We start from the raw sequence: 23,910 nt of genomic DNA, 5'->3' as shown, positions 1-23,910 counted from the left end.
CTAATGATGGGAGCTGTGTGGCTGCATGTATGTATTTAAGACACCGGAGGACACAGGGGGATAGCAGACATTGGGACACGGGGTACACAGACACTGGAACATAGAGGACACAGGCATAGCAGACACTGGGACACGGAGGACACAGGGGGACACGGAGGAAACAGGACACAGGGGGATGGAGGACAAGGGGACAGAGGACCAGGCACCAGTACAGAGGACACGGTGACTGAGAACATGGGGACAGAGTAAGGGGAAAGAGGACACAAGGAGACATCAGAGACACAGGAGGAAAGAGGACACAGGGGGACAAAGGACACAGGAAGACAGTGGACACAAGGGGGACAAAGGACACAAGGGGACAGAGGAGAAGACAGAGGGACACAAGAGGTACAAGGAAGGCACAAGGGGGACATAATAATTGGGGTAGGAAAGATCCATAAGATGACCCTGCACAATGGATGCTCCAGATTTAGGGTATTTTTTCTCTTGGTTTTTGTCCTCTACACCTGGGTGCATCTGATATTCTGGATCGTCTTATCGTCCGAAACATATGGTAAGTTACTTGAGTAACATGCAAAGTAAAAGATGCATATATATAGTGAATTATGCAACTTGTATAAGATGCTACCTAAATTGTGTAAATGCGGGTAATCTAATGTGTGCTATATGCACACATTAAGATTCTTGAGTGAATCAACCCTCTAATATATTATCAAACAGTGGTGTTCATTTGCACAACTTATCTCATGAATTGTCTCTCCTTATTTGTCTATCTCATGATTCTTTCTCCTTATAGTTGAGGTGAAAATTAAGTAAGGTGATATAATTCAAGAGAAAATCTTTGTGAGTATTTTCAGCATGGTTACCTGATAATCATTATGTTACTAACTTGACTGCATGTATGCCTTACCATAGCAATGACTGCTGCTCCAGCTCCAGCCAAGGCAACAATAAAAAGATGAAACGTCATGTTCAGCTGCAGAGGAGATAGAAATGAAGTGGAATAGGTGAGTGAACACTTCTGCAAAGACCACATGTTAATACAAAATCTTTTTATAGCATCTGCAGATACAGTAAAATATAAACAAAGCTGAGGTATAAAGTTAACTTACCAATTTCCAAGCTAAGTAAAGCATAAGAGCTACGTACTTGTGTAACATACAGAAATATGCATTATTTCTCCTAATGTTCCTATTCACTGCCAACACAGAGCCCTTGGGTCCTCCACACAAATGTACATTCTGCCTCGTAGCTTCCATATGTCATGCTTCTTGATTTACTCCTCTATACTGCCTGCTGCTTTCCTCCCTTTCCCCAAGCTTTACTCACTCCTTCTCACCTTTCCTGCTGGAGTCTCACCATTCCTGCTTTCCCTTTGCTCATATAACCCATTCCTCCATTCTTCCCTCTTTCACTCTGTTTCAGGGGCGGACTGGCCGGGGGGAAGGGGGGCAATCTCTCCCCAGGCCGCCTCTCCTTCAATTATTTAGGGTTGGTGGCGATGGTGCAGTCACTACCACGTGCACAGTGTGCACTGTGAATAATGTATACACGGTTGCCCGCCCGCCCTCGGCCGTTCTAAACCCTGCCATCCGCCTGTGTCACAGGCTGTCAGCCAGGTTGAAAACCTCATGTGCAGCGTCCACCCGGCCTGGCTGTTTTTTTCTGCTGCTGCCGTGGTCACGCTGAGTCGCAGACATGACTCCGCCCCGTCCATGTGTAGAGCCATTGTAGCTGAAGATACTGCTGCCTGCAATTAGCAGTGCCAGTGTTGAGAGCATGGGAAACAGGCAGCTATCCAGAGGAATCACTGCTGCTGCTGGCTCTGGGCTGCCTGCATTCCACGAGATGAGATAACATAAACATGTCCTGGGCTTGGCTGAGGGCGGAGAAGCTGTGGAAGTTGCCGGAAGAAAGGTGAGAAAACTTACACCTATTGAGAGAGGGGCTGGTGGTCACGGAGGATAATCTGAGAGTGCAGGTGACTGGTGGCAGTTCTTTTCTCTCCCTAATTGTGAAGAGAGCCGTCACCAGTCATCTGCACTCTCGGATTACCATAATAAATTGCTTTTTTTTTTTGTTATCACCTGAGTGACTGTCAATTCTGCCCATGAATAATCACACCCCACATACAGGCAGTGGGTGACTTCTGACTCTGAGGGAAGCCCTAGGTGGCCAGGTAGCAGTGAGTGGGCCAGACACCTCCACCACTTTCCCGCATTGTTAAACAAGCCCACCTTATACTCAATGCCCACCCCATCAGACTAGATGCGCTCTCAGTAGTGCACAGTGCCCTTAAAGCGGAACTGTAGATTTAAAATAAACACAGTGTTTCACTTACCTGGGGCTTCCCCAAGCCCCCAGCAGCTGCCCTGTCCCGCACCGCTCCTTAACGAGTCTCTGTTCCCCCACCGCCACTCGGTCCCGTACCTCGACTTGTAAGTCGATGCCAGCGTGGCTCTGGACAAGCGTATCCTTTCTTCGTGTTCCTTTCTGCAATAGCGGGGAACGCGAAGAAAGGATACGCGTGGCTAGGGCCACGCAGGCGCAGTGGCCAGGAGGCGAAATCGAAAGTAGCTGGCGGCGGGAGAACGGAGGCTTGTTGAGGAGCGGCACAGGACAAGATGGCTGCTGGGGGCTTGGGGAAGCCCCAAGTAAGTGAAACAGTGTGTTTATTTGGGATCTACAGTTCTGCTTTAACCTCCCCCCAACGCATATACCTAATGTGTGGGGGTTGGTTAAATTGTGGACACTTAGTCACTTTTAAAGTGTAGCAGAGACGACCATCGTAAAAGATTTAATACTTAACTGGGGCTTCCTTCAGCCCCAAAATTACCGCTGAGTTCCTTGCAGTCTTCCCGAGTGCCTCCGTTCTTCTGCTAGGGGATCCGGTAATCTGGCTCAGTCACGCCAGTAGTCTCTTTTGCACATGTGCGGCTCTTACGTGCAAGCGTAGAAGAGCCCGACTGGCAGGGCTGAGCCAGTTACCAGAACTGATTGCGACTGAATGGAGGCACGTGGGAGGATTGCGAGGGACTCGGCGATGCTTATGGGGCTGGAGGAAGCCCCAGTTAAGTATCAAATCTTTTACAATGGTCATCTCTGGTTTACTTAAAGGATATCAGAGGTAAATAAGAATGGGGGGGGGGGGGAGGAAGAGCAGGCATGAACACGGGCAGTCCTCCTATCTCTCCCCTATTTCATCTTGTCCCCCTCTGTTCTATCTTAAAAGCTAGGTCTGCAGCAGTACGCAAGCACTGGGCCTGCCAGCGTGTGTCATTGATCGGGTACCCTGGCCTTGAGCACTCTGCGCAGGCACACTATGAGTCGATTTGGGGGGAGAGGTGGGCATGAGGACTGCTCCTTGTTCATGCCTGCTCCCTGCCCCGCCCCCCTCCATTCTTCGTTTTTGCCCTTTTTTCAAGCGCCGGCGATTTTCAAAATCGCTGTAAAAAACGCTTCTTCAATGATTCTCTATTAGAGAGTTCACATCTGAGCAGTTTGTTTCCGATCCGCTCAGAAAAGCGCTGCCTGTACCATTTTTAGGCGATTTTGCCATAATGGAAGGTAAAGGAAAAACGCAAAACATTGTGCAGCAATTGCGTGAGCGTTTTAAAGAATAAATACATTGTATTTATTTTTTTTAGGGTCAAAGGGAGTGAATTGAAAAAGCCCTTAGAAAAGCGCTTTAAAAAAAGAGTGCCAGGAGGGGAAAAAATTGATTTAAAAATTGCAAAATACTAACGTTTGCAATTTCGATTTTAGATGTGAACAAGGCCTAAGTCAGTGTTTCTAAAACCCGTCCTCGAGTCGTGACTCCCCAACAGTGCATGGTTTGCAGGCAACCTCCCCTATGCACAGGTTGGGTAATTTGTGTCTCAGCTACATAGAAGCCACCCGGCTGACACACTAATTACTACACCTGTGAATAGGTGATGTTGCCTGCAAAACAGGCACCATTGTGGAGTCATGAGGACAGGTTTGAGAAACACTGCTTTAAGGGCTTGTTCACATTGGGGGCGATTTCAGGGTATTTTAAAGTGTTGGCGATTTTAAAAATCGCCTTAAAAGCGCTTGTGTAATGTAAGCTTATGTGAGTGTTCTCACATAAGCCATGCGCTTCTATTCAATCGCAAACGCGGCTCCTGCACCATTTCTAAAGCGTTTGAGATTCAATAGAAAAGATAGGGAAAGCTCTTGGAAAAGCGCTTTGCAAAGCGATTTCCTGAGTGCTTTCATGAATAAATACATTGTATTTATTAATTTCCGGGTCAAAGAGTTCACTTCGAAGTGAAAAAAAAAAAATCCTCCACAAAAGCGCTTAGAAAAGCGCTTTGAAAATCGCTCAATAAATTGCTCAACGCTTGCAATAGCGCTGGTGATTTATAATGAGGACTAGGCCTAAGTGATTGGGGGGACTTACTGAACATGAGCTGGACTTGTTTACTTATAAGGGGAGAAGATTTTGGAGGTTCCTGTTTGTGTTAACCAGCACACACCACTTCTCAAATTCAGGGGAGAGGCTTAAAAGGGTACCAGCGTAGAGCTGTTAGTGGCAAGCTCAGCACAAATTCCCTCCCGGAAACTGATGTGTGGCATGTGCCCCTGGTTATGAAAAAGTCTCTCTCGAGAAGAGCGTGTTGGCGAAGCTATTCACCTCTCAACCATAGGCTCTCTCTTCAGCTGAGTAACAGTGTCCACCTCCATAACTCCTCCAGCGGCATCTATCATTACGTAATGCCACTGTAAGGGAGATAGAGAGGGGATACGGCTGAAGAGAAATCACAGCAGTGAGAGGGGATTGAAGGTGCCCATACATCAGACGTTGTAGGTGAAGACTGACCAAGAAACAGATCTCACTCTGATCAAAGAGAGAACTGTTGCATGCGCATACACCAGCAGACTGATTCCCGAGAGATTTTCGAATGAAATCTCTTGGAAATCTGCCTTGTGACACTGCTTAAATCTCAGGGGAATTAGCCATGTGACGCGGCCTCCGTCACTCCTCCGTTGCCAAGGAAATGGGCCTCTAGTTTGTGTTTTCCCCCCAGGCCAAAAGGTCCCAGTCCTCACCTGCTCTGTTTGGTGCATGCCTCTTATCCAATGGTGTAGCTAAGAAACTGGGGGCCCAGTGCGAGTTTTACATTACCCCCCCCCTTTTCTCCCGGCATTCTATACAGAACAATTCATATGGTGCACCGAAAATCTACCAAGGACATCTCAGTATCCAAAGTGTAAGCAGGGGATGGCGAGCGTATTGTTAATGGTTCTCAGTATTCAAAGCATCTATAGGAGTGATCATTACCAGCACAGGACCAATGAAGAGCTAGTACTGTGGCTGAGGGAGGGCCACTCTGGCCCAAGGGCCCCATATGGGGTCGCAACCTCTGCACCCCCTATTGCTACACCACTGCTCTTATCAGTATATTTATTTCCCCATATTTTGTACCCCATGCTTCAAGAATTGCTTCTTCCTGCCCCATGCATTTAGCATGCTCTTTCAACTCTTCCTGATTACATGCTTTATCTTATATGATCTTCTTGGCCAGTGCTATTACTGTGATTCTGGGCGCTTTTACAGTACATGGGATTCCGATTTTGATGTGATTTTACACGCGATTTTGATTATTAATGCAATTAAAGAAAAAAAGTCCTGCATGCTGTGTTTTTTCTGCATTTTTTCTTCTTTTGTTGCTAGCATCCATAGGAAATTGTAAATCCGAATCGTAATTCGGAATTGCGATTTGCAGTGTAATGTCTTAGAGGCAAAGCAGCAATGCCTGCACAGGCAAATACCGCATTTTCTTAAGTACTATAATAATTGTTTATTTATATAATCCATATACTTATTATACATATTATACACCAACGTATGATTGATTTCACATCCCAACAAGAATAACAGATGAAATAAGGCAGTTAGCTTCTAGCCAATAACCTCCAATAACATTACACAGAGCTTCTAAATGGAACTAGCACTTGAGCCTGGAGGATCTCTGCATTCCAATAATTAGCATGTTCTAGTTCATATAACTTCAAGTTATGCCACTCTGTCATCAAAATGTACATGTTGCTTACTAGACCCAATATATTGCCTTTTTTTTAGTCTGTGATATATACTGTATTATGTGCCAGAAAGAGTACTATCTGATATTCCTGTAAAATGTTTGCATTCCTTGTTTAACCTCCTGAGCGTTACGCCACTCAGGAGGTTTTTCTAGCCTGAGTCTCCCCCTATAAAACTATTAGGTTATCCGGCTGTATAAGATGTTAGCTAGCACTGGGCTAGCTAGTACAGGTGGCCAGAACCCCCCTGATCCATCCGCTTATACATTACCCAGCCTGGTGCCTGCAATCGGCGCAGCCTCACCGCACAGCTCCGGTCTTCTCTATAGGGAGAATCGTACGTGACGTCATGCGCAGACCGGATCCTCCCTATAGAGAAGACCGGAGCTGTGCGGTGAGACTGCGCCGATCGCAGGAACCAGGCTGGGTAATGTATAAACAGATGGATCGGAGGGGGGGTTAGTGCCACCTGTACTAGCTAGCCCAGTGCTAGCTAACATCTTATACAGCCGGATAACCTAATCGTTTTATAGGGGGAGACTCCTGAGGCCAGCAAAAATATAGTTTGCCGATTGCAAGGGCATCATGATTAACATAGTAATTGTGGTGCCCTGTACAGTGTGGTGCAATCTGTTTTTAACCTACCATATTTTCAGGTCATAAGATTCAAATAAATGGAGGGGGGATTTTGGTTCAACTTATGGTCTGCATGTGCCGCCAAAGACATGCCTCCCTTAAATCCCTGGCAGTCTATAGGTCCCGTGTCATCATGTGTATGCCAAGCAGAGGCTCTGCTAGCTATACATGTGTCCTTCTGTGTCCCCTTGCGGTGGCTCTGCTGACTATACACCCATGTCCCTGTATTTGCTCTGTAGTGCTGCTTAGAGAGGCAATGGCCCCAGAAGCCTCTTCTCCCTTCTTCCCTCTTCTTTTATACTGAGGCTTTAAAGGATACCCGAGGTGACATGTGACATGATGAGAAAGACATGGGTATGTAGAGTGCCTAGCACACAAATTACTATGCTGTGTTCCTTTTTTTCTTTCTCTGCCTTAAAGAGTTAAATATCAGGTATGTAAGTGGTTGACTCAGTCCTGACTCTCTTCCCTCCCCGCTGATTGGAGGGAAGGGACACGGGTGGGGAGTGGCTACAAAGAGGAGGCGGAGGAGCGGCGAGAATGACAGTACAGACATAAACAGCCGGCTATCGACACGCTGCGTGTTGCTTAGCACGGCGTATGATTTATGGGGGCCAGCAGAGCGCAGGGGGGCCTGTGGGGGGAACTGTATAGCAACAGAGGCTGGGTATTATATGCAGATCCAGCCTCTGTGTGCAATTAGGATTCTTAGAACCAACCTCGGGTTCTCTTTAAGGGTCCCACGCTTGATGACCCTAAGCTACAGTACAGACGAACGCACCGGGGTATAGCGATCCTCTCTCCCAGAAGGAGCGTGAGTAACACTGAACATTGCTGCAGGCTGCAGCACAGTGTACAGTATATCGGAGGGAGGGAAGAGATGCTTGCTGGAGTCACTGTCACTGTAAATGGCACTACACGGCAAACATGGGGACACAGGAGGACAGAGGATGACACAAAAGGGATAGAGGATGACACAGTAGGCTAGGGACAGAGAGGATGACACAATAGGGGACACAGACAGATACAAAAGGTACTATGGTAGGACACAAAGGGGACAATAGTGGATACAGCAGGACACAAGGGGTACACAAGAGGTACAAAGGGGACATAAAATACAAGAGGGACATAATAATTGGGGGGAGAAGATCAATAAGACGCCCCTGCACAAATGTTAGTATATTTTTTTTTTCCCCCTGGTTTTTGTCCTCTAAACCTAGGTTTGATTTAAGGTCCGGAACTTCTTATGGTCTGAAAAATACAGTAATCGCAAATGTAGTGTCTGTTGCATTTTTCCTGCATTTGTGATTAGGTAAAATCAATGAAATTGCATGCAAATCACATACCAAATCCAGTGTTATGCGATTTGCAATGCAATTTCCAATTTGAAAAAAGGTCTGGAGGCTTATTTTTTTCTTTTCCAGTCAAAAAGCGCAATTGCACCCATGTGGAAGGGCCGTAAGTCAATAAAGGGTCAGAATGAATAATGTAGGTGCGGTTATACAACTCACTTCAGTAGATTCACACATCGTCAGGAAGTTGCCATCTTTCGTACACAATTTCCTTTCCTCACCGACTGGAACAATGCCTGGAATACAGGAGATTAGCATCATTAATGCACGTTGCTAAAAAGTTCCTTCATACTGGCATATACTAATAAAAATTACAGCAGCAAACCCATTTAAGAAACTGCAGCTGGACTGTGCTCATATTATGCATGAAAGATACTGCGTACATATAGCGTGGATGTTCTGTACCACTCCAGGGCCCATTGCAGAGTACGCTCCCCCTCTTTTTCATATAATTTCGTTTATTGGAAGAAAAGTAATTGCATCCAAAAAACAAACAGAATGCAAAAATTCCATCATCAACAATACCATAGAGCACCCTTCTCTCCATTTTCCTATTAACAAAAAATCCAAACAATAAATCAAACAAAAGACACCCCCACCACTCCTCCCCCTCCAGTCATCTTAAGAAAAAAAAATCTCATATGACTCTTCAACAGAACTGAGAAATCATCCAGCCTTACCATCACAATTACACATTTTTCCTCCCCTACACCCTCATCAAAATCTCATATTCAGATGATATCTGAAACATAAACCATCTATCCCATTTATCATTAAACATCTCCAGTCTATCCTGCTGAAGTGCAATCTGGTTCTCCACATCTTTCAATAAGTTAACTTTTCCCACCCAAATGCTCCTCCTCTATAACTGGCAAAGTGGCCTGCAGTCCAGAAAATTCATACTGGTCAGAATTTTCTGGAACAGGCTGAAATAGACTTTAGTGGAACGTGACATTGTGAACTGCCCTATAAAAATCATTACAGTCATTGACTCAACCACTCCCATTTACTGCCTGGCCCATCGAATGCAGGAGACACAGAGTGGACTGGCACACATTTCATTGTACAATGCATTCATCTAGAAAGTTTTCTGCTCATCTGACAACGGAGAGTGTATCAAGGGGTAAAATGTGCTCACTTTGACATGAATTTAGCAGGGGAAATTAAAGCCTGGTACACACATCCAATTTTGATTGGACAATAATTGCCCAAAGTTACCATTTCTATGTAGTATGAGAGCGTACCTACACAATTTGTTCATAGTGCTCAAATATCTGCTGGCCTGCATACTACATGGAGGTAAAAAAAAATGTCCAATCACTGGCCAATCAAAAGTGGATCTGTTTATTCACCCTAAAGCCAGGTACACACTTTCAATTATGATTGGCCAGTCACTGACCAATTGTACCACCTGTCAGCCATGTAGTATCAGAGTCAACAAATACTGAATACTATGGGCAGATTATGTAGGTAAACCCTCATACTACATGGAGGTGGTAAAATTGGTCAGTGATTGGCCAATCATAATTGAAAGTGTGTACCAGGTTTTAAGCCATACGTACATCCAAGTTACCACCTCCATGTAGTTTGAGGGCCAACAGATTTTGAATACTATGAACAGATTGTGTAGCTCTCATTCAGCAGTGGGCCAGTGATTGGTCAATCAAAATTAGATATGTCTACCTGGCGTTAGCTGTTTTTTATCCTTTGTGTACTTGTTGCTGTTACTGTTGTATGTTTTTGTACACTTCTTAATAAAGTGATATGTGTATGTTGTCATCTGTAATTTTTCTCATTCCTGTTTTCCCCATTTCTCCTACTTTCCCTTTAGTGTTACTGGTTCCTCTTCTCTCTATCTCGCCCTCCCTCTTATTTTATTTTTGAGATGTGCAGAGATGCCTTAGCATATCATTCCCAATGTACACGTAATTCTCTGCTGATGGAGGAGATTACTTCTTAAATTTACCTATCTGACTTATTTTTAAAGCGGACGTCCTCTCTGCTCTAAAAGATAAGCAACAGCATGATGACCTTTGAAGAAGAACATTTCTATGTTACAGCTGATACAAATCTTGCAATAATTCGGCAGTGTGTCTACTTCCTGCTTTCATGGAAGCAGACATAAGGTTAACATCCTGTGATTACAAATTAGCTGCTCTGCTGTGGCAGAGGAGATTCCTGAGCTGACACAACTGAGAGATCAAATTACGGATATAATTAGTCACAGATGAGGGTGAATAAGGCAGGCTAAACTCTCTAAAAACATACAGGGTGAATTTCTCTGTTTTCCTTTTGTCCTGTGCAAGAGTTCATGTCCACTTTAATCAGAATTCATGGCAAGTTATACATGAAGGGACTCTGGCAGCAAATATGTACCTTATCCTGGAGTTTATTAGCCATTACAGTAACCATATACTTTTGGCGGCTTTGTATGAAGAAAAAGTCTCAGTGAATAATGTAGTTCTTGGGTCAGGCAGCCACAATGTATTATGAACACTTGCTACCAAAAGTGATACATGGACAAGCACAAAGCATTTTACTGTGCCCTGCTATGATATAGTGTGGCACAGCTTGCTTCACTATAAAAATATATATCTGTTACAAGTACGTGCAATCATCTGTTGGTAATAAAAGCCATCTATATCTGAAATGAACAAAAGCAGTTATAATGATGTGCTCAGGAACTTCTGACCTGAAACTAAATCAAAGGAGGCTACTGGAGTCAGACATTATAGGGAAGAAATATGCTTGTACCCTTATCCAGGGACTGGAGCTCACAGCACTAGTACAAATAGAAAGTCGCTCTGACCTGAGATACCGATCAGCAAAGTTATGTTATCTGCTTTGTACAACAGCCTTTTTCTTAGAATAATTTGCATCCGTTTTCCTAAGGGAATGTTTCTTTGATTTATCAAACGGTGCCTATCAATTAAAATAGAGCAATTCTGCATTACTAAAAATCAGTACATTACAAAATAAACTAACTGCAAAAATAAGGATATTCGTTTTCAGTTAAATCAGCTAATATAAAGGAGAGCCCCACCTATTGTCATGTGAAAGATTTTGCAATTGACAAAGCTGGGTGCACTAAGCGAAACACATTTGAATAAATCTTATAATTTGCCACCTCCCATCTGTCATCCTGGAGAGGGTAAGCCAACTTTCACTGCAAAGGGCGACTTTTCTCTATTACTTTTATTGTCATATAACGGCATGGGCCGACTTGCATGTAGGAATAAGAGAAATGCTCTCCTCCTCAAAGGTCTTCTCAGCATCTCCGTGTCTGACACAGACAAGTAAGGTTACCTACCAGGATTTTTTATCTGCCCTACTCTTCTGACTCCTGTACTTCTCGTTTCAGACATTAAATACATATACAAAAAACCCATACACACATCTAATGTCTTAAAGAAGTGATGGCAAAAGACCAAGGTAGAATGACACACATGAGCATGACATCACACAGCGGGACTTGAAGAAGATACCAAGAAGATTCTAAAGAAGAACACCCTGGGTAGACTTCAATAAAGACAAATGACAAGAAGGCACCCAAATACTTAAAGTGAAGCTGAGGTGAGAGTTTTATGGAGGCGGTCATATTTATTTCCTTTTAAGCAATGCCAGTTGCATGGCTGTCCTGCTGATCCTCTGCCTCTAATACTTTCAGCCATAGACCCTGAACACGCATGTAGCAGGTGTTTCTGCCAAATATTGTCAGAACTGACAAGAATAGCTGCATTCTTGTTTCTGGTGTGATTCAGACATTAATGTAGCCAAATAGATCAGCAAGGCTGCCAGGCAACTGGTATTGTTTAAAAGGAAACAAATATGGAAGCCTCCATATCACTCTCACCTCGGGTTCATTTTAAGTATATACAATATATATAAAAAATACAAATAAAGGGGATCACAGCAGAGTAGGATTATCCACCAGGTAACCTAGGCAGCTGCTTGGAGCCTAGTGGGTGTAAAGGGGCCCACCTTACCAAAAGAACCACAAGGAGGCCGCAAATCTACCTTGCCTAGGGAGCCATTATGTTAATCCATCTCTGGGTCACAGGGTTGGGCAACTAACATATATGGCTGGAAGGGACAACAAGCCTTTTCCTCCTCAGATCTGGACCTCACTGTTCCTAGATGCCTCTGAAGTCTTTGGGACACTTTCCTCTTGGTATAATAGGTCACATAGGATAATGCATTAAACAGGATTACTAAGCACCAAAAAGGAAGTGTTCTGTAAGCTGTCTGCTTAGCTTCTGAAGTTAACAGCAAACAAGATGAATCTTCTGTGGATAGGGTGCCCCGTGGGGCTTAACGGACATTTTTTGGCTCATAAGCCTATTAACAGGAAGCAATTGACATTTACATCATTTTTCATATTTTAAAATGCTTTATGTATCCCCGTTTATCTCCTTCTATACCATTTTATGGCAATGGGCAAAGCTTGTCGATACATAAGTAAACCCCAATAGATGTATCAGACTTTGATGAAACAAAATGCAGGTGATACTGAGGCAGGGCTTCTTGCCGTACAGAGCGTGCTGTGTAGCGCCTGAATTTGGCACGGCTATAGCAAAAACAGCTGTGTACTCCGGTAATTTGGAGATCCAGGGATTGCTGGACCCTGAATTACTTCTCCCTCCAAGTTGCTACGTCTCAGAGGGGAAATGGTATTTAATGCCGCCTGGAATTTCAGCAGCAGCAGGGTGAACGATCATTCGGCTCACCATGTGCAAAAAGACCGGGCGTCGAAAGCGAATGTATGCAGCTGATACATCCTACTATATGAGTACACTAACCCTTAAATTGTATTAAAATGATTTTTACTGAATCCAGATAGCAGCTCACTGAGATTTAATTAGACATGCTAAATTATGCTCCTTTGCAGCCAAGGTGACAGCTAACACTTTGCGATTTCTATCACTTCAACATTTGGCATTTGCATTTTCCATCTGCAGTAGGTATATCATTCATGCTGGCTGGGCGGGTCACAGCTGCAGAGTATTCAATATGCCAAATGTCAGCTCATCCAAGGTGTAACCATATACAGTTACAACGCCAATGCCATATAACACACACGTTCATAGCAAAGGACAAGGAGGTAAACAAATAGGAATCTTGCAATACTGCCGATATATATTGCTGCCTTGCCGGTAGGGTGTGACCGAGAGTGAGCCTCAGGCGCAGAAGTTTAACGAGGGTGTTTCTACTTTCATTACACACATTGGCCTCAATTCACTATACTTATCTCCTGTCTTTAATAACTCTTCTAGAGTTGTTACCATAGTGATAAGGCATGTAGTATTCAGGAAACATTTTACCTCAGGCAAGCCTAAAGTTAACTCTTCTGTCTTTAAATTAACTCTCCAATCCTTAAAATAACTCCCGAGTTAAAGACAGGCTGTTAATTAGCTGCATGTGAAAATAACTACAGAGGAGGTAAATTAACTACAGAGGAGGTAAATTAACTACAGAGGAGGTAAATTAACTACAGGAGAAGTAACTTAAGGAATGAAGAGGTAAGATAACTCTCTCACGTGTGGAGGTAAGTTTTCTCTTGCCTTATTATCTCTAGCATGATCTTAGTGAATTGAGTGAATTGAGGCCATTGTCACTCTACCACACAGCCCTGCTGCACCTTCCACCTGCCTGCCAGCTCACACAGTGGGTGGTTTCTCTGACCTCCCAGCTAGTGTCACCAAGCATGCAAACAGGTGGAAAGTGTTGCGTGGCTGTAGAGTAGGGTTACAAGTATACATAGCTTCTCACCTGACCTCTTTCCCATTGCTGTACCCAACAGCCAGACAGGCTAGAGAATAAATGGTTACATAAAGATTACTTTTTCCATTTACTGTATCAGACCACTTGCAGCCTTCAGACACAGTGAATACTGAGAGGGCACTCTACATTTGGTAGGCTGTGGGGGAAGGCCAGGTAAAAGTGCTACTGGTGGCTGGTGCTTAAGTGGTTGATGGGGCAAACAAGGTGCAGGTATTAGAGGTTGGGCTTTATAAGCCAGAGGGACATTGAAGTTCTAAAAAAGAGGGGGTTAAACTATGTACACACTTTAAATCTTTAAATGTAATTGTCTGAAATAATTTGGGGTAATTTCAGGACAAATCTAAAGTAGAGTATGAACAGTTGTCACTAGGGCATTAGTGGCCCATCATGTTGGATACTACTGTGAGTGATGAAAACTTACCGTAATTTTAAACTTTTCACCGATTTTCATCATCACCATGTCATTAGGCAGCTAAAAGCAATTGTAGAGTATCTGTTTCTAAAAGGTTTAATGTAAACCTTATTAGAAGAGGGTTAGGAGCATGCATCATAGATCTTCCAGGAGCCCAGTGTTCCTGTTTAAGCCTTGCCTCCAGTGATGTCCCCATTTTATCCAATCTACCACTATACAGTAGACTCACATCTTTGAAAAGATAGCAGACAATAAAGGTATATGTACTGTATGTGAGTGTGAAGAAATTTAACTTCTACTGAAAACACAGTGATATCTATCCAGCAACCTTATGTAATTATATTACATTCAGCTGAAAAAGGAAAAAAAAAAGAAGATTCTTCCAAAAAGGACCGCAGTGGGCATTCATACAATCTGTGTGAGTAGAGCACCAGTTCCCCTTTCTGTCAAAAATATCAGGGTATGCTATATAAATAACAATTGGAGGGGAGTGTCTTTGCGCAGGACAGACAGGATTAGTGCATAGGAAAGACCGAGCAAACAATTTCTGCAGCAGTGAGTGAAGGAGAAGGTCAGGGTTTCCTGAGTCACGGCATGCCCAGAATGACAAAGAAAAGTGAAGATGTCAGGACACTGAAGTATTGAAGTTCCAAATACTGGAAATATAACAGAAAAGTCTATAAAATAAGCGGGCCAGAGACACAACTACAGACTTGATATGCATGGTAAGTTGTTTTACAATAATTGGGATATCATGGGTAGCATTCACAAAACAGACACTGGTGACAACGCCAAGGATGGCATATATTTTATAAACTGCATTGGTTAACCTAATTTAGGAGTTGATTTGTAACCAACGGCCCCAGAAATGTTGGTCACTGAGAAAGAGGATTTTGGTTCACAAAGATGGCAGTCAACCTGAATTGCTACAAGGATAATTCCCTACAGAAAAACAAGGATGCCCACTGGGACAATTTAGTCCTTGACGGAGTCAAAGAGTCCTTGACTGAACCAAAGTCATGATGGTGTGAGTGGTCAGCAAAGCTCATCGATACATTTGTAAATGTGTCGGCTGGGCAGGTCACAGCTGCAGGGTATTCAATATGCCAAATGTGCTAGGGAAACTTGGCCACGGTGTGTGTTGTAAATGATCATCATCACAGTGAGAACATTGTTGAGAGAGTTCAGAAGTGGGCTACACTGTTATGGTAAATGATGCTCCCAGGCCTGTCTTCCGTTTCTCTCCTTACATAAACCATTCTATAACTGACAAATTCGCCAGTAAATAGGTTTCTGGTAATTCAATGTAAAATGTTGGTTTTATCAGACCTTGTTTTCCTTCTGAGAAGTTTTTTTAAGAGACTAACATGTTTGTTGAGACCACTACCAGCTAACATTCTTTTGACAGTGCTTTTACTGTCTGGAGCCCTTTGTTCTTTAATTTAGCATTTTCCATATCTGTCCTGTGATGAAGTTTCTGTTCTCTCATTCATTGAGTAAAGCTTAATCTATTAGTCATCTGAATTTGGTCTGCAAAACATTTTAGAACAGCTCTTCCCGCCTTCGAAATGTTTAATCAAGACCCTCTTTGCTTAGAATACCTATTTGATTTTTGTATGCTTTTGTTGAGCTCTTATTTTGTATTCCCCGCTGTCACGGGGCTGCATACTATGAATTGTCCTGAAATGTCCTAATGAAAATCTGAGTCACTTCCATAATTGTAGCATATGAACAATGACTGGCAGTTGATTAACTTAAATAAATATTTTATGAGTAGATCAAACCCACCATTCTCTGAACATGTGTTTCGATGGAAAGAAAAATACTTAAGGAAATCTGACGTCTTCTATAAAGGAAGCAACATTGGCAGTAAAATTAAAATGTGCTTAATTTGATTTGTGACCCCTGGATGGTACAGAATTAACTGCATTTTACATCATAACTTGACTTTGTTTTTTTGTTTTTAATTATAAAGCTTTCTGTTTATTTCAAGGACTAAATGAAAAAAATGGGAAGAAATTGGCATAATTCTATAAAATATTGATCTAATGTGGTTATTCATAAAGCATTGATAAAAATGTTACATATAATAGCATTACTTTGAATAAACTGGGTAGATGTAAATTAAGGTCCTCAACCAAGTGCTTTAGTGTCCTATCAGTGCCATAATTGCAAGAGTGGGGCACAGCAGCGGCGGGGCTCAACTTAATACCTTCCTCTCCTTGGGCCCAACACTGGTCATCCCCCAGTAGCTGCACCTCATCCTCCTCACTCCCCATGCACAGAAGTTCAGTAGAGATGCTAGCATGTCACCTCTTCCAGTGTTGTATCTGCTGTCCTTTCTTCTCTGCTGCAGCCACCAGCCCTTCTCTGCCTCTTTCTTTGCCTTCTTCACCAAGCCTGATGTCACATGACATTTAGGAAGACTAAGGACAAGGAGACAGGCAGTAAAGAGCTGCAGCTGAGGAGGGTGGCCTAAATTGTTATGGGGAGGAGGGGGAATATTGCCATCACTTATTATGGGAATATGGATATGGTGGATGTACCTGTCATGGGGAAAGGGGGTGGAAGAGATGATTGTTGCACCCCTTAGATGAGTGGAGGTTTTGGTAACCACCCTTACAGTGTGGGGATTGGTGGAATAGTGACAATAGTTCTGTGTGGGAGTTATGTGAGGAAGAGGGGGTTGATGTAGTAACACTAGTTATAGGGTGGAGGGGAGGTTATAATGCCAGCACTAGCGTTATGACCCTGGAATTCACCAGGAAGGGGGGTAGTGACCCAGGAAGCAGGGCACCATCAGTGTTTTACTGGGGCCACCCTGCTTATTATTATGCATTTACATAATCTTTACACTTTTTCCACACTGCAGTGCAGTCTGTGAACAATTCACACCACTGACTGTTTCTTTGAGTGGTTACCATTCCTACACCATTAAGGAGGTTCCTCGGATCTTGCCTTTAAGTTATAATAGTTATTACAGTAATAATAGTGAACCAATGAGTTGCCTGTTCGCACTGTAGTAGGAACTTCTTTTTAATAAATCCAGGATTGCAAAGGAATGTATAGCACTTCAGCTTCGCCACTGCCCTCCTCCAATCAATATGAACTGCTGCCCATTTTGTGTGTTTACAACACATGGTAGTGTTTTGCTTTAGCAATTCAGGGAAACTGTAAACAACAGGCTGCACCTACAGTATATCCCTCCTTGCACACAGGTACTGCTGTTATTCCAGGCATAGCTATGAATCATCACAACGCAGCATAAAAAAGTGAAAGAATTTAAATTAAACCTACCAAACTGACGAAGGTCCAAGCAGAAAGTTGTTTCTCCGACCAATGTTGCGTTTCGGCAAACAGTCCAGAGATTGAAGTACATGTAAACTGGTAAGGAGGTAAAAGCTGTGACTCCAAGCCAGGCCAGCATGAAGAGGTACGTCAGCATAATAAACTAAAAATAAATAAAAAGGAAATATTTGATTACATAGTCAATCAATATTGCATATTGCTTTTATTTCAACTGTTCTTCATTTCAAGATGGAAGATGAATAGCCTCCTTCATTTTAGTCTCCCACAAAACTATCCATCTAAAAAGCATACTGATTTAGGGTGTATACACACATAACATTTTAATTGGCCAGCGACTGCCCATTTTACCTCTTTTATGTAGTATGAGGGACAACAGAGGGTGGAAACCGATGCGCCCCGCCTTCTTCACATGCTCCGCGACAATTAGAGCTCTAGAGAAGCGACTAGTAGTCTCGGAACGCCTGAGGAAAGGGGCGTGGCAGTTTCCACTATCTGCACCGGCAACTGGGTAAGACTCCTGGCGGTTATATATATATATATAAGTTACACACTAGTCAGAAAGAGTGACAGGAAATAATTAATGTGATAACCACTCCATTATGGAGGAATGATCAATAAAGCCGCGGCTTGCTAGACGAGGCATTCTTTCTATTATATAATTTTATTTTTTGTTGTAGTCTTAAAATGTATATATCTATATATCTGAACGAAAAGCAGGTTCAAAATAAAGTAGTGAAGGAACTTTTAATGTATTTGAAAAAAGAAATTGTTTTAATCAACGCCCCCAGGCAACCCTGTTGCTATGGGTGCCGCTCTATGTATACTACGCCGTCTCTTTAGGAACGTCACCTGAGGAAGGCGTGGTCAAACGACAAAACCAGTAGTGACGTCAGACGGCAGAGGCTGTGCACCGCTCCCCCCAGACGGACGCTCTCTCGTATGATCCATCTACACCACCAGCCCTGGCCAGGCTAGTTTAGGCTGAGGCGACCTGCTGGGACAGTGTTTTGAGCAAAGCGCAGCACAGACATACAAACTGTAAGTGCAATATTGAAGTGTGTGTTATTTGCATACCTAGTTTAATGCACCATCGGAGCGCTCTCTCTCTCCCCCACCTTTTTGTCTTTCATAGTTGCTGGCACCACCCAGTGCTAGAGAGCAGAACCGATACCAGAGTGCATTTTTGGTTATGTTTTGGTTATCTTATATCTATGGAATTGCATCTATTTGCCAGCACATATTTAGTATTTCAGGGGTATTTGCTTCTATTTTCATATGATTCCTTCCTTATCAGCTTGTCAGAGTCATTGAGTTCCCAGCATGCTATAGATTGCCTATACTTATCCATTCAGATACTTGTTGTACTAGTGGATGTATTGAAATCACTGTATCCCCACATATTTTATTGTATTTTAATTGTTTTTTGTGGGATTCTTTGGATATGTTCCCCTATAAATTTTACATAATTGTTGGACTGTGTGAGGTCATCATTTTGAACTACTACCTTTATGAATACGTTTCTTATTTATTTGTATTTCCGAAGGGATAACACACAGCATGGAGGGCATTACCGGGGCAACGCGGGCGGTGCAAGAATAAAGTCTGTGGACTGGATGCTACTGTTATGATCGCTTCTGTAGCGTTTACTGCTGACTGCACTGGTATTGCAAACCAAGCAGTTCTAATGTCATTACATGCATTTGCTTGCATAGTTTGGTTTGCACTTAAACTAGTTGCTGATTCCATCTGCAGTCGCTCTGAAGTTTATGACAGTTTAATATGCTTTTGTGTAAACAAACATTGTCTGCTGCAGTGGAGGGGCGGTCCCTTTCCTGCAGGCTGCATATCATTGTCTGCCTTTTCCTGCTATCAGCCTGTGATTAATTACCATTCACTTGTGTGGGAATCTGCAGGTCTGCTCCCATTGGATGACCTCAGTATAAAGAACTGCTTCCTGCAATGCCTCATGGGCTATCATAGTTTCAGACTCTATCTGTTACTCTGCTCGTGCCCCACCTCGTTCCTGGTCCGTGTGGACTGCGCTGACTCCTGCGAAGGGGTCAGCGAGTCCTCCTAGTTCTGCTCTTGTTCTAGAAGTTGCTACTTGCTTGTCTTGTGTCATATATTGGTTCATCGCCAATATATACGCATACTTGCGCATTTTGTTATTTTCCTTGTATTCGTGTTACGTTAATATATCAGTGTCGCTGATATATACGTACACGAACTGTTTATTTCCTGTGTTCAGCTAGTCAGTTTTCCAGCACGTTTTGGTAGTTTGCGCGTATCGTGAACACCCGTGCTGAGCTAGTTATCCTGTTCCTGGTCCTGTTTGTGGATTGCGTTCATCTCTGCGAAGAGATAACGAATCCTTCTGAATCCTGTTCCTGGTCCTGTTTGTGGATTGCGTTCATCTCTGCGAAGAGATAGCGAATCCTTCTGAGTCCTGTTCCCTGTATTACTTCAGTCTTAGTCAGAGTTCCTGCTTATGTCATATATCGGTTCATTGCCAATATATACATATGTTAGTCAGACGTTACGAATAGTTTCATTGATAGCTGTAATTGTAATACGCTAGGAAAACATACTTATTGTATATTTATCTGTGTTACGTTCATCTATCTCGATCCTGCTATTTCCTGTCTCTCCTGTCCTGTCTTTGTGAGGCACGCCATCGCCGCAACGCATTGGCTGCCTCATTCCAGTCTGTCTGGTTTTGGACGCTTGCTGTCGCTAAGTAATCGCTAGCTAGCAAGCGTTCATTCTGTCTACCTGTCCTGATCTCCTCAGTCCTGGTTTATGCGCTCAGCGCTACCTTGCGCTGAGACGTTATTACGAAAGTGTTTGTGGCTGTTCAGATCTGCACCGGCTCTGTGCACCACAATCTCCTATTGGAGTCAGTCCTCTCCTCCACTAAACTGGGGATATCCTGATCCCTTGTGCTGGTGTGTGTACCTCCTTCACGTCAGCTTATGTGTTGTATGCTGACTGTGGAGATTACACCCCCAAGCTTAACATTATGATAGCCCCATTACCAATCCCCATTGTGGGGGGGGGGTTCCCAGCAAAAATGACACTGTTTGTTTTGGTTCCTGTTCCTTTAAGAAATTTGAGAAGCTCAATTCTGAAACAGAAAATGAGTTTTTTTCTGAATGTGCCAGGTTCCTGGCCAATCCTGAGCTCCAGGCTACTCCTGTTTCAACGTGGGCCCCCCAGCTAGTTTATGTTTTATTTAAGGGAAGATTGTTTCAGTGGGCCTACGATGTCTTGGATCATACCAATTTAAAAGAAAGACCACTGGAATTTCTAGCGTTTGTGATCCATAACTGGCTGCGCAAAACCGATTTGCCTAGCCCTTTTGATAAGCTCCTGGCAGCTTGTCAATCAGCTGCTCCTTCTACTGCCTACAAAAATAATCAGCAAGCAGATAATTGTTCTGATAACTTTTCTTCTGCTAAGGCAGCAGGGTCTAAAGCCAAACGTAAACGCTCCAAAAGAAAAGCGTTACAATCAGCGGAGTCGTTGCCCTTGGCGACTGCGCATCAGATCTGTAACGAGACTCCACCATTAGCAGATAATGAAATTCAGTCACCATTCAGGGGAGTCAAATGGACCTATGAAACTACTAATGAACTTTCATTGCTAGCCAGGGAAAATAAAGGTTCTTGTTTAAATGAATTATCTGAATATGATTATGAAGATATATTACAGAGTATTGAACAGATCAATTTATTCGTGCAGCAAGGGAAATTTGCATACACTACAGTTCAATACTTGCTACAGGTATTGGAGATCCTTAGGAATAAGAAATCGGCCAATCACCTGCTAAATAACCCAATGTATGTTTCTGCCACTAACACATTTGCAAACTATGATCAGCCGGAATGCTCAGCTGTTAAATATGCATGGGATCCTCCATTTGAGAAAGGAGAGATGGAAGCCTTGGTCTATGAATGGAAGAAAGATGCAAGTTCATTTTGTCAGTTTTACAGTGCAAAAAGTGAATTAGTATTGAATGCATGCATTAAGTCTGCTTATAACCTAATAAAAACTGGTGTGTGTGGGTATGACTTTGTGGCTCCATTGATCGATGTGTGGAGAATGATTCTGGACGATTTTTATGCAATTCAATCAGTTGATACCAGGGAAGACACACTGTCAAGTGGAGATTGTTCCACTTCCTCAGTTCCTGAGGACTCGCCTGCTTCAGCACCTTTGGCTGATTCAGCGAGTGATTCTGAGCTCCTTTTGTGTGAAATTGAAGTTCCTGTAATTCCACCCTGTACCATGGATAACTCAGTGTTACTTCCCAGTAAGACAGAAATTACCTGTGTTAATAAAGTTCAACTCCTGTCTGATCCAGCAGATGCCAATAGATGCACTACATCAGTTTCCGAGTCCCAGCAATCCTGTCTAGTAAACTCAGAACCCCAGCATCTGAATTTTCCAATTTTACAAATGAATGGTGATTCAGATGCGCAAACATTGTGTCTTGATCTTCCTGTTTCTACACCTCGCTCTAGTTTCGTGAATAGCTCAGAGCATCTGCTATGTGAACCTGAAATCGCAGAATTATTACCTTGTTCAGAAAATTTTCCAATAAATTTGCCCTGTACCATGAATTGTGCAGTAGATCTCTCCAATGAAACTCAGGTCACAGAATCATTATGCTGTCCAGCAGGTGCTTCCATGGTTTTGCCCTGCAATATGGACTGTTCAGTGATCCTGTCCAGTGAAGCTGTGGTCGCAGAGTCTTATGCTTCACCCAGTACTTTGGATACTTTAAACCCTTTAGCAGAGGAGGCTGAAGCACTGCTTACCTCAGTTGGTGTTGCAGTAATATTCACTTGTCTAGCAGCTGTTTTGGAATTACAGTCTGCTCTAATAAAACTTGATGAATTTCTGCCCAGCGAAGCAGAAGCCATTGAAATATTGTCCTCGTCAGCAAGTGTGTTAGATACCTTGCCCTGTACACAGTCTGATTTAACCAATGTTGTTGAGTCCCTCTCCAGTGTTGTAACAGCCGAGGAACTCCAGCCCTGTCCTCTGAATGTTTCAAAAGTCTTGCCCTGTAACATGGATAATTCTGACTCGCTGGAAAAAATAATAGAAATCTCAGAATTTCAGTCCGGGTTAATGAGTGTTTCTGAAACCCAGCCCTGTATCCTGGAAAATTCTGGTTCTCTGGCCGGTGTGGCAGAAGTTCCAGAGCCCCCTTCCTGTCCAGTGAGTTACTCAGTTTTGCCTAGTTCAGTGGGGATTGCTGCAATATTGACTTGTTTTGCAGCCCTTCATGAGCTCCAGTCCAGTGTATTTGATGAGTCTCTGTCTAGTCCAGAAGAAGCTATGGGAACCCTGTCTAGTTCAGTGCATACATCAGAAGATTTGCCCTGTCTTGTAAATGCCCCTGAACATGATTTGTTAATAACCCTGCTGGAATCAGCGACATCTAAGTCTGATCCTGCAGTTTTTAGTGAGAATCCAGTAACTATGAAGTCTAGTCATGATGAATTTTTTTTGCCCAGTTCTGGTTTCGGTCCTGTCTTGACTGACTTTAAGGGTTCGCAGTTCCTTGACATGCCCAGAGGTTTCTCTTGTGCCGGTGTGCCCAGATGTGCTTCGTATGCCAGACTGCCCAGATGTGTCTGTGTTAGCGTGCTCACGTGCTTCCCTAGTGGAGACATGTTCTGATGTTGCCGGTTGGCCTGCATGCCCGGAGATGGTTCTGGTCCCTAAAAGCCCTGATCTTGATGTTTGTCCTTGTGACCCTGACTCTGGAGTTGCCCTGGGTTCCATAGGGGTTCTTGATAGTTCTCCATGTGAGCCTAAGGGGCGTTCTGACCTGTGGGGATCTCTTTGGAGCTTCCAAGTGTTCTGGGAGATCTCTGAGGAAACTTGTCCTGGTACCTTGGACTGGTTCAACGGTGGGTTTTGTGTTGGTAGGGACAGTTCCGGTGGGCATTGCAAAGGCTTTGGTGTTTTTGGACAGTCCTTGGAAGGCGGTGGGTATCGCGCAGAGAGTTTCTTGGGGTTGTTTTCTGGAAGTCGTGGTTCTGATGGGTGTCACACTGAGGCTTGTAGTGCTGACGGGCATGGTTCGGTAGGTTCTGGTTCCAATTGGTCTAGTTTTGGTGAGACTGATTCGGGAATTTGGTTTTGTCGGACGGATCCGACCTTCATGAATTTTCAGTCAGATCAGTTTGCTGGATTTCCCACTTCTGATTTTTTGGTTTGGGTGGTTCAGGAGAAATATGTCAGTTTTCATAGGCGTCCAGAGGCCGCGTTTAAGGGAGGGGGTACTGTTATGATCGCTTCTGTAGCGTTTACTGCTGACTGCACTGGTATTGCAAACCA

At 43.4% G+C, this 23,910-nt stretch overlaps 1 protein-coding gene and 1 long non-coding RNA gene across 4 annotated transcripts in view; one reads left to right on the top strand and one right to left on the bottom strand.

The window, feature by feature from the left end:
• GPM6A (glycoprotein M6A) overlaps positions 1–23,910 on the bottom strand; it is a 222,607-nt gene that overhangs the window by 8,827 nt on the left and 189,870 nt on the right. Inside the window, exons 4-6 of the mRNA XM_068278779.1 lie at positions 17,545–17,698; positions 8,214–8,290; positions 911–976 (exon numbers count right to left, since the gene is read on the bottom strand). Of these exons, the coding sequence (XP_068134880.1) occupies positions 911–976; positions 8,214–8,290; positions 17,545–17,698 (297 nt within the window). The remainder of the gene's footprint in view (positions 1–910; positions 977–8,213; positions 8,291–17,544; positions 17,699–23,910) is intronic.
• The window catches only part of LOC137568689 (uncharacterized), a 225,288-nt gene that overhangs the window by 189,109 nt on the left and 12,269 nt on the right, over positions 1–23,910 (top strand). For 2 of the 3 annotated variants that reach the window (XR_011030984.1, XR_011030983.1), the window contains exon 4: positions 916–1,007. This is a non-coding gene — a long non-coding RNA (uncharacterized lncRNA). Of the gene's footprint in view, positions 1–915; positions 1,008–17,465; positions 17,676–23,910 lie in introns of those variants that run through there. The other variant, XR_011030985.1, reaches the window with a different exon arrangement.

The sequence above is a fragment of the Hyperolius riggenbachi genome, chromosome 1 (assembly GCF_040937935.1).
Source record: "Hyperolius riggenbachi isolate aHypRig1 chromosome 1, aHypRig1.pri, whole genome shotgun sequence".
NCBI lineage: Eukaryota > Metazoa > Chordata > Amphibia > Anura > Hyperoliidae > Hyperolius > Hyperolius riggenbachi.
This window is presented reverse-complemented; position numbering and strand designations above follow the sequence as displayed.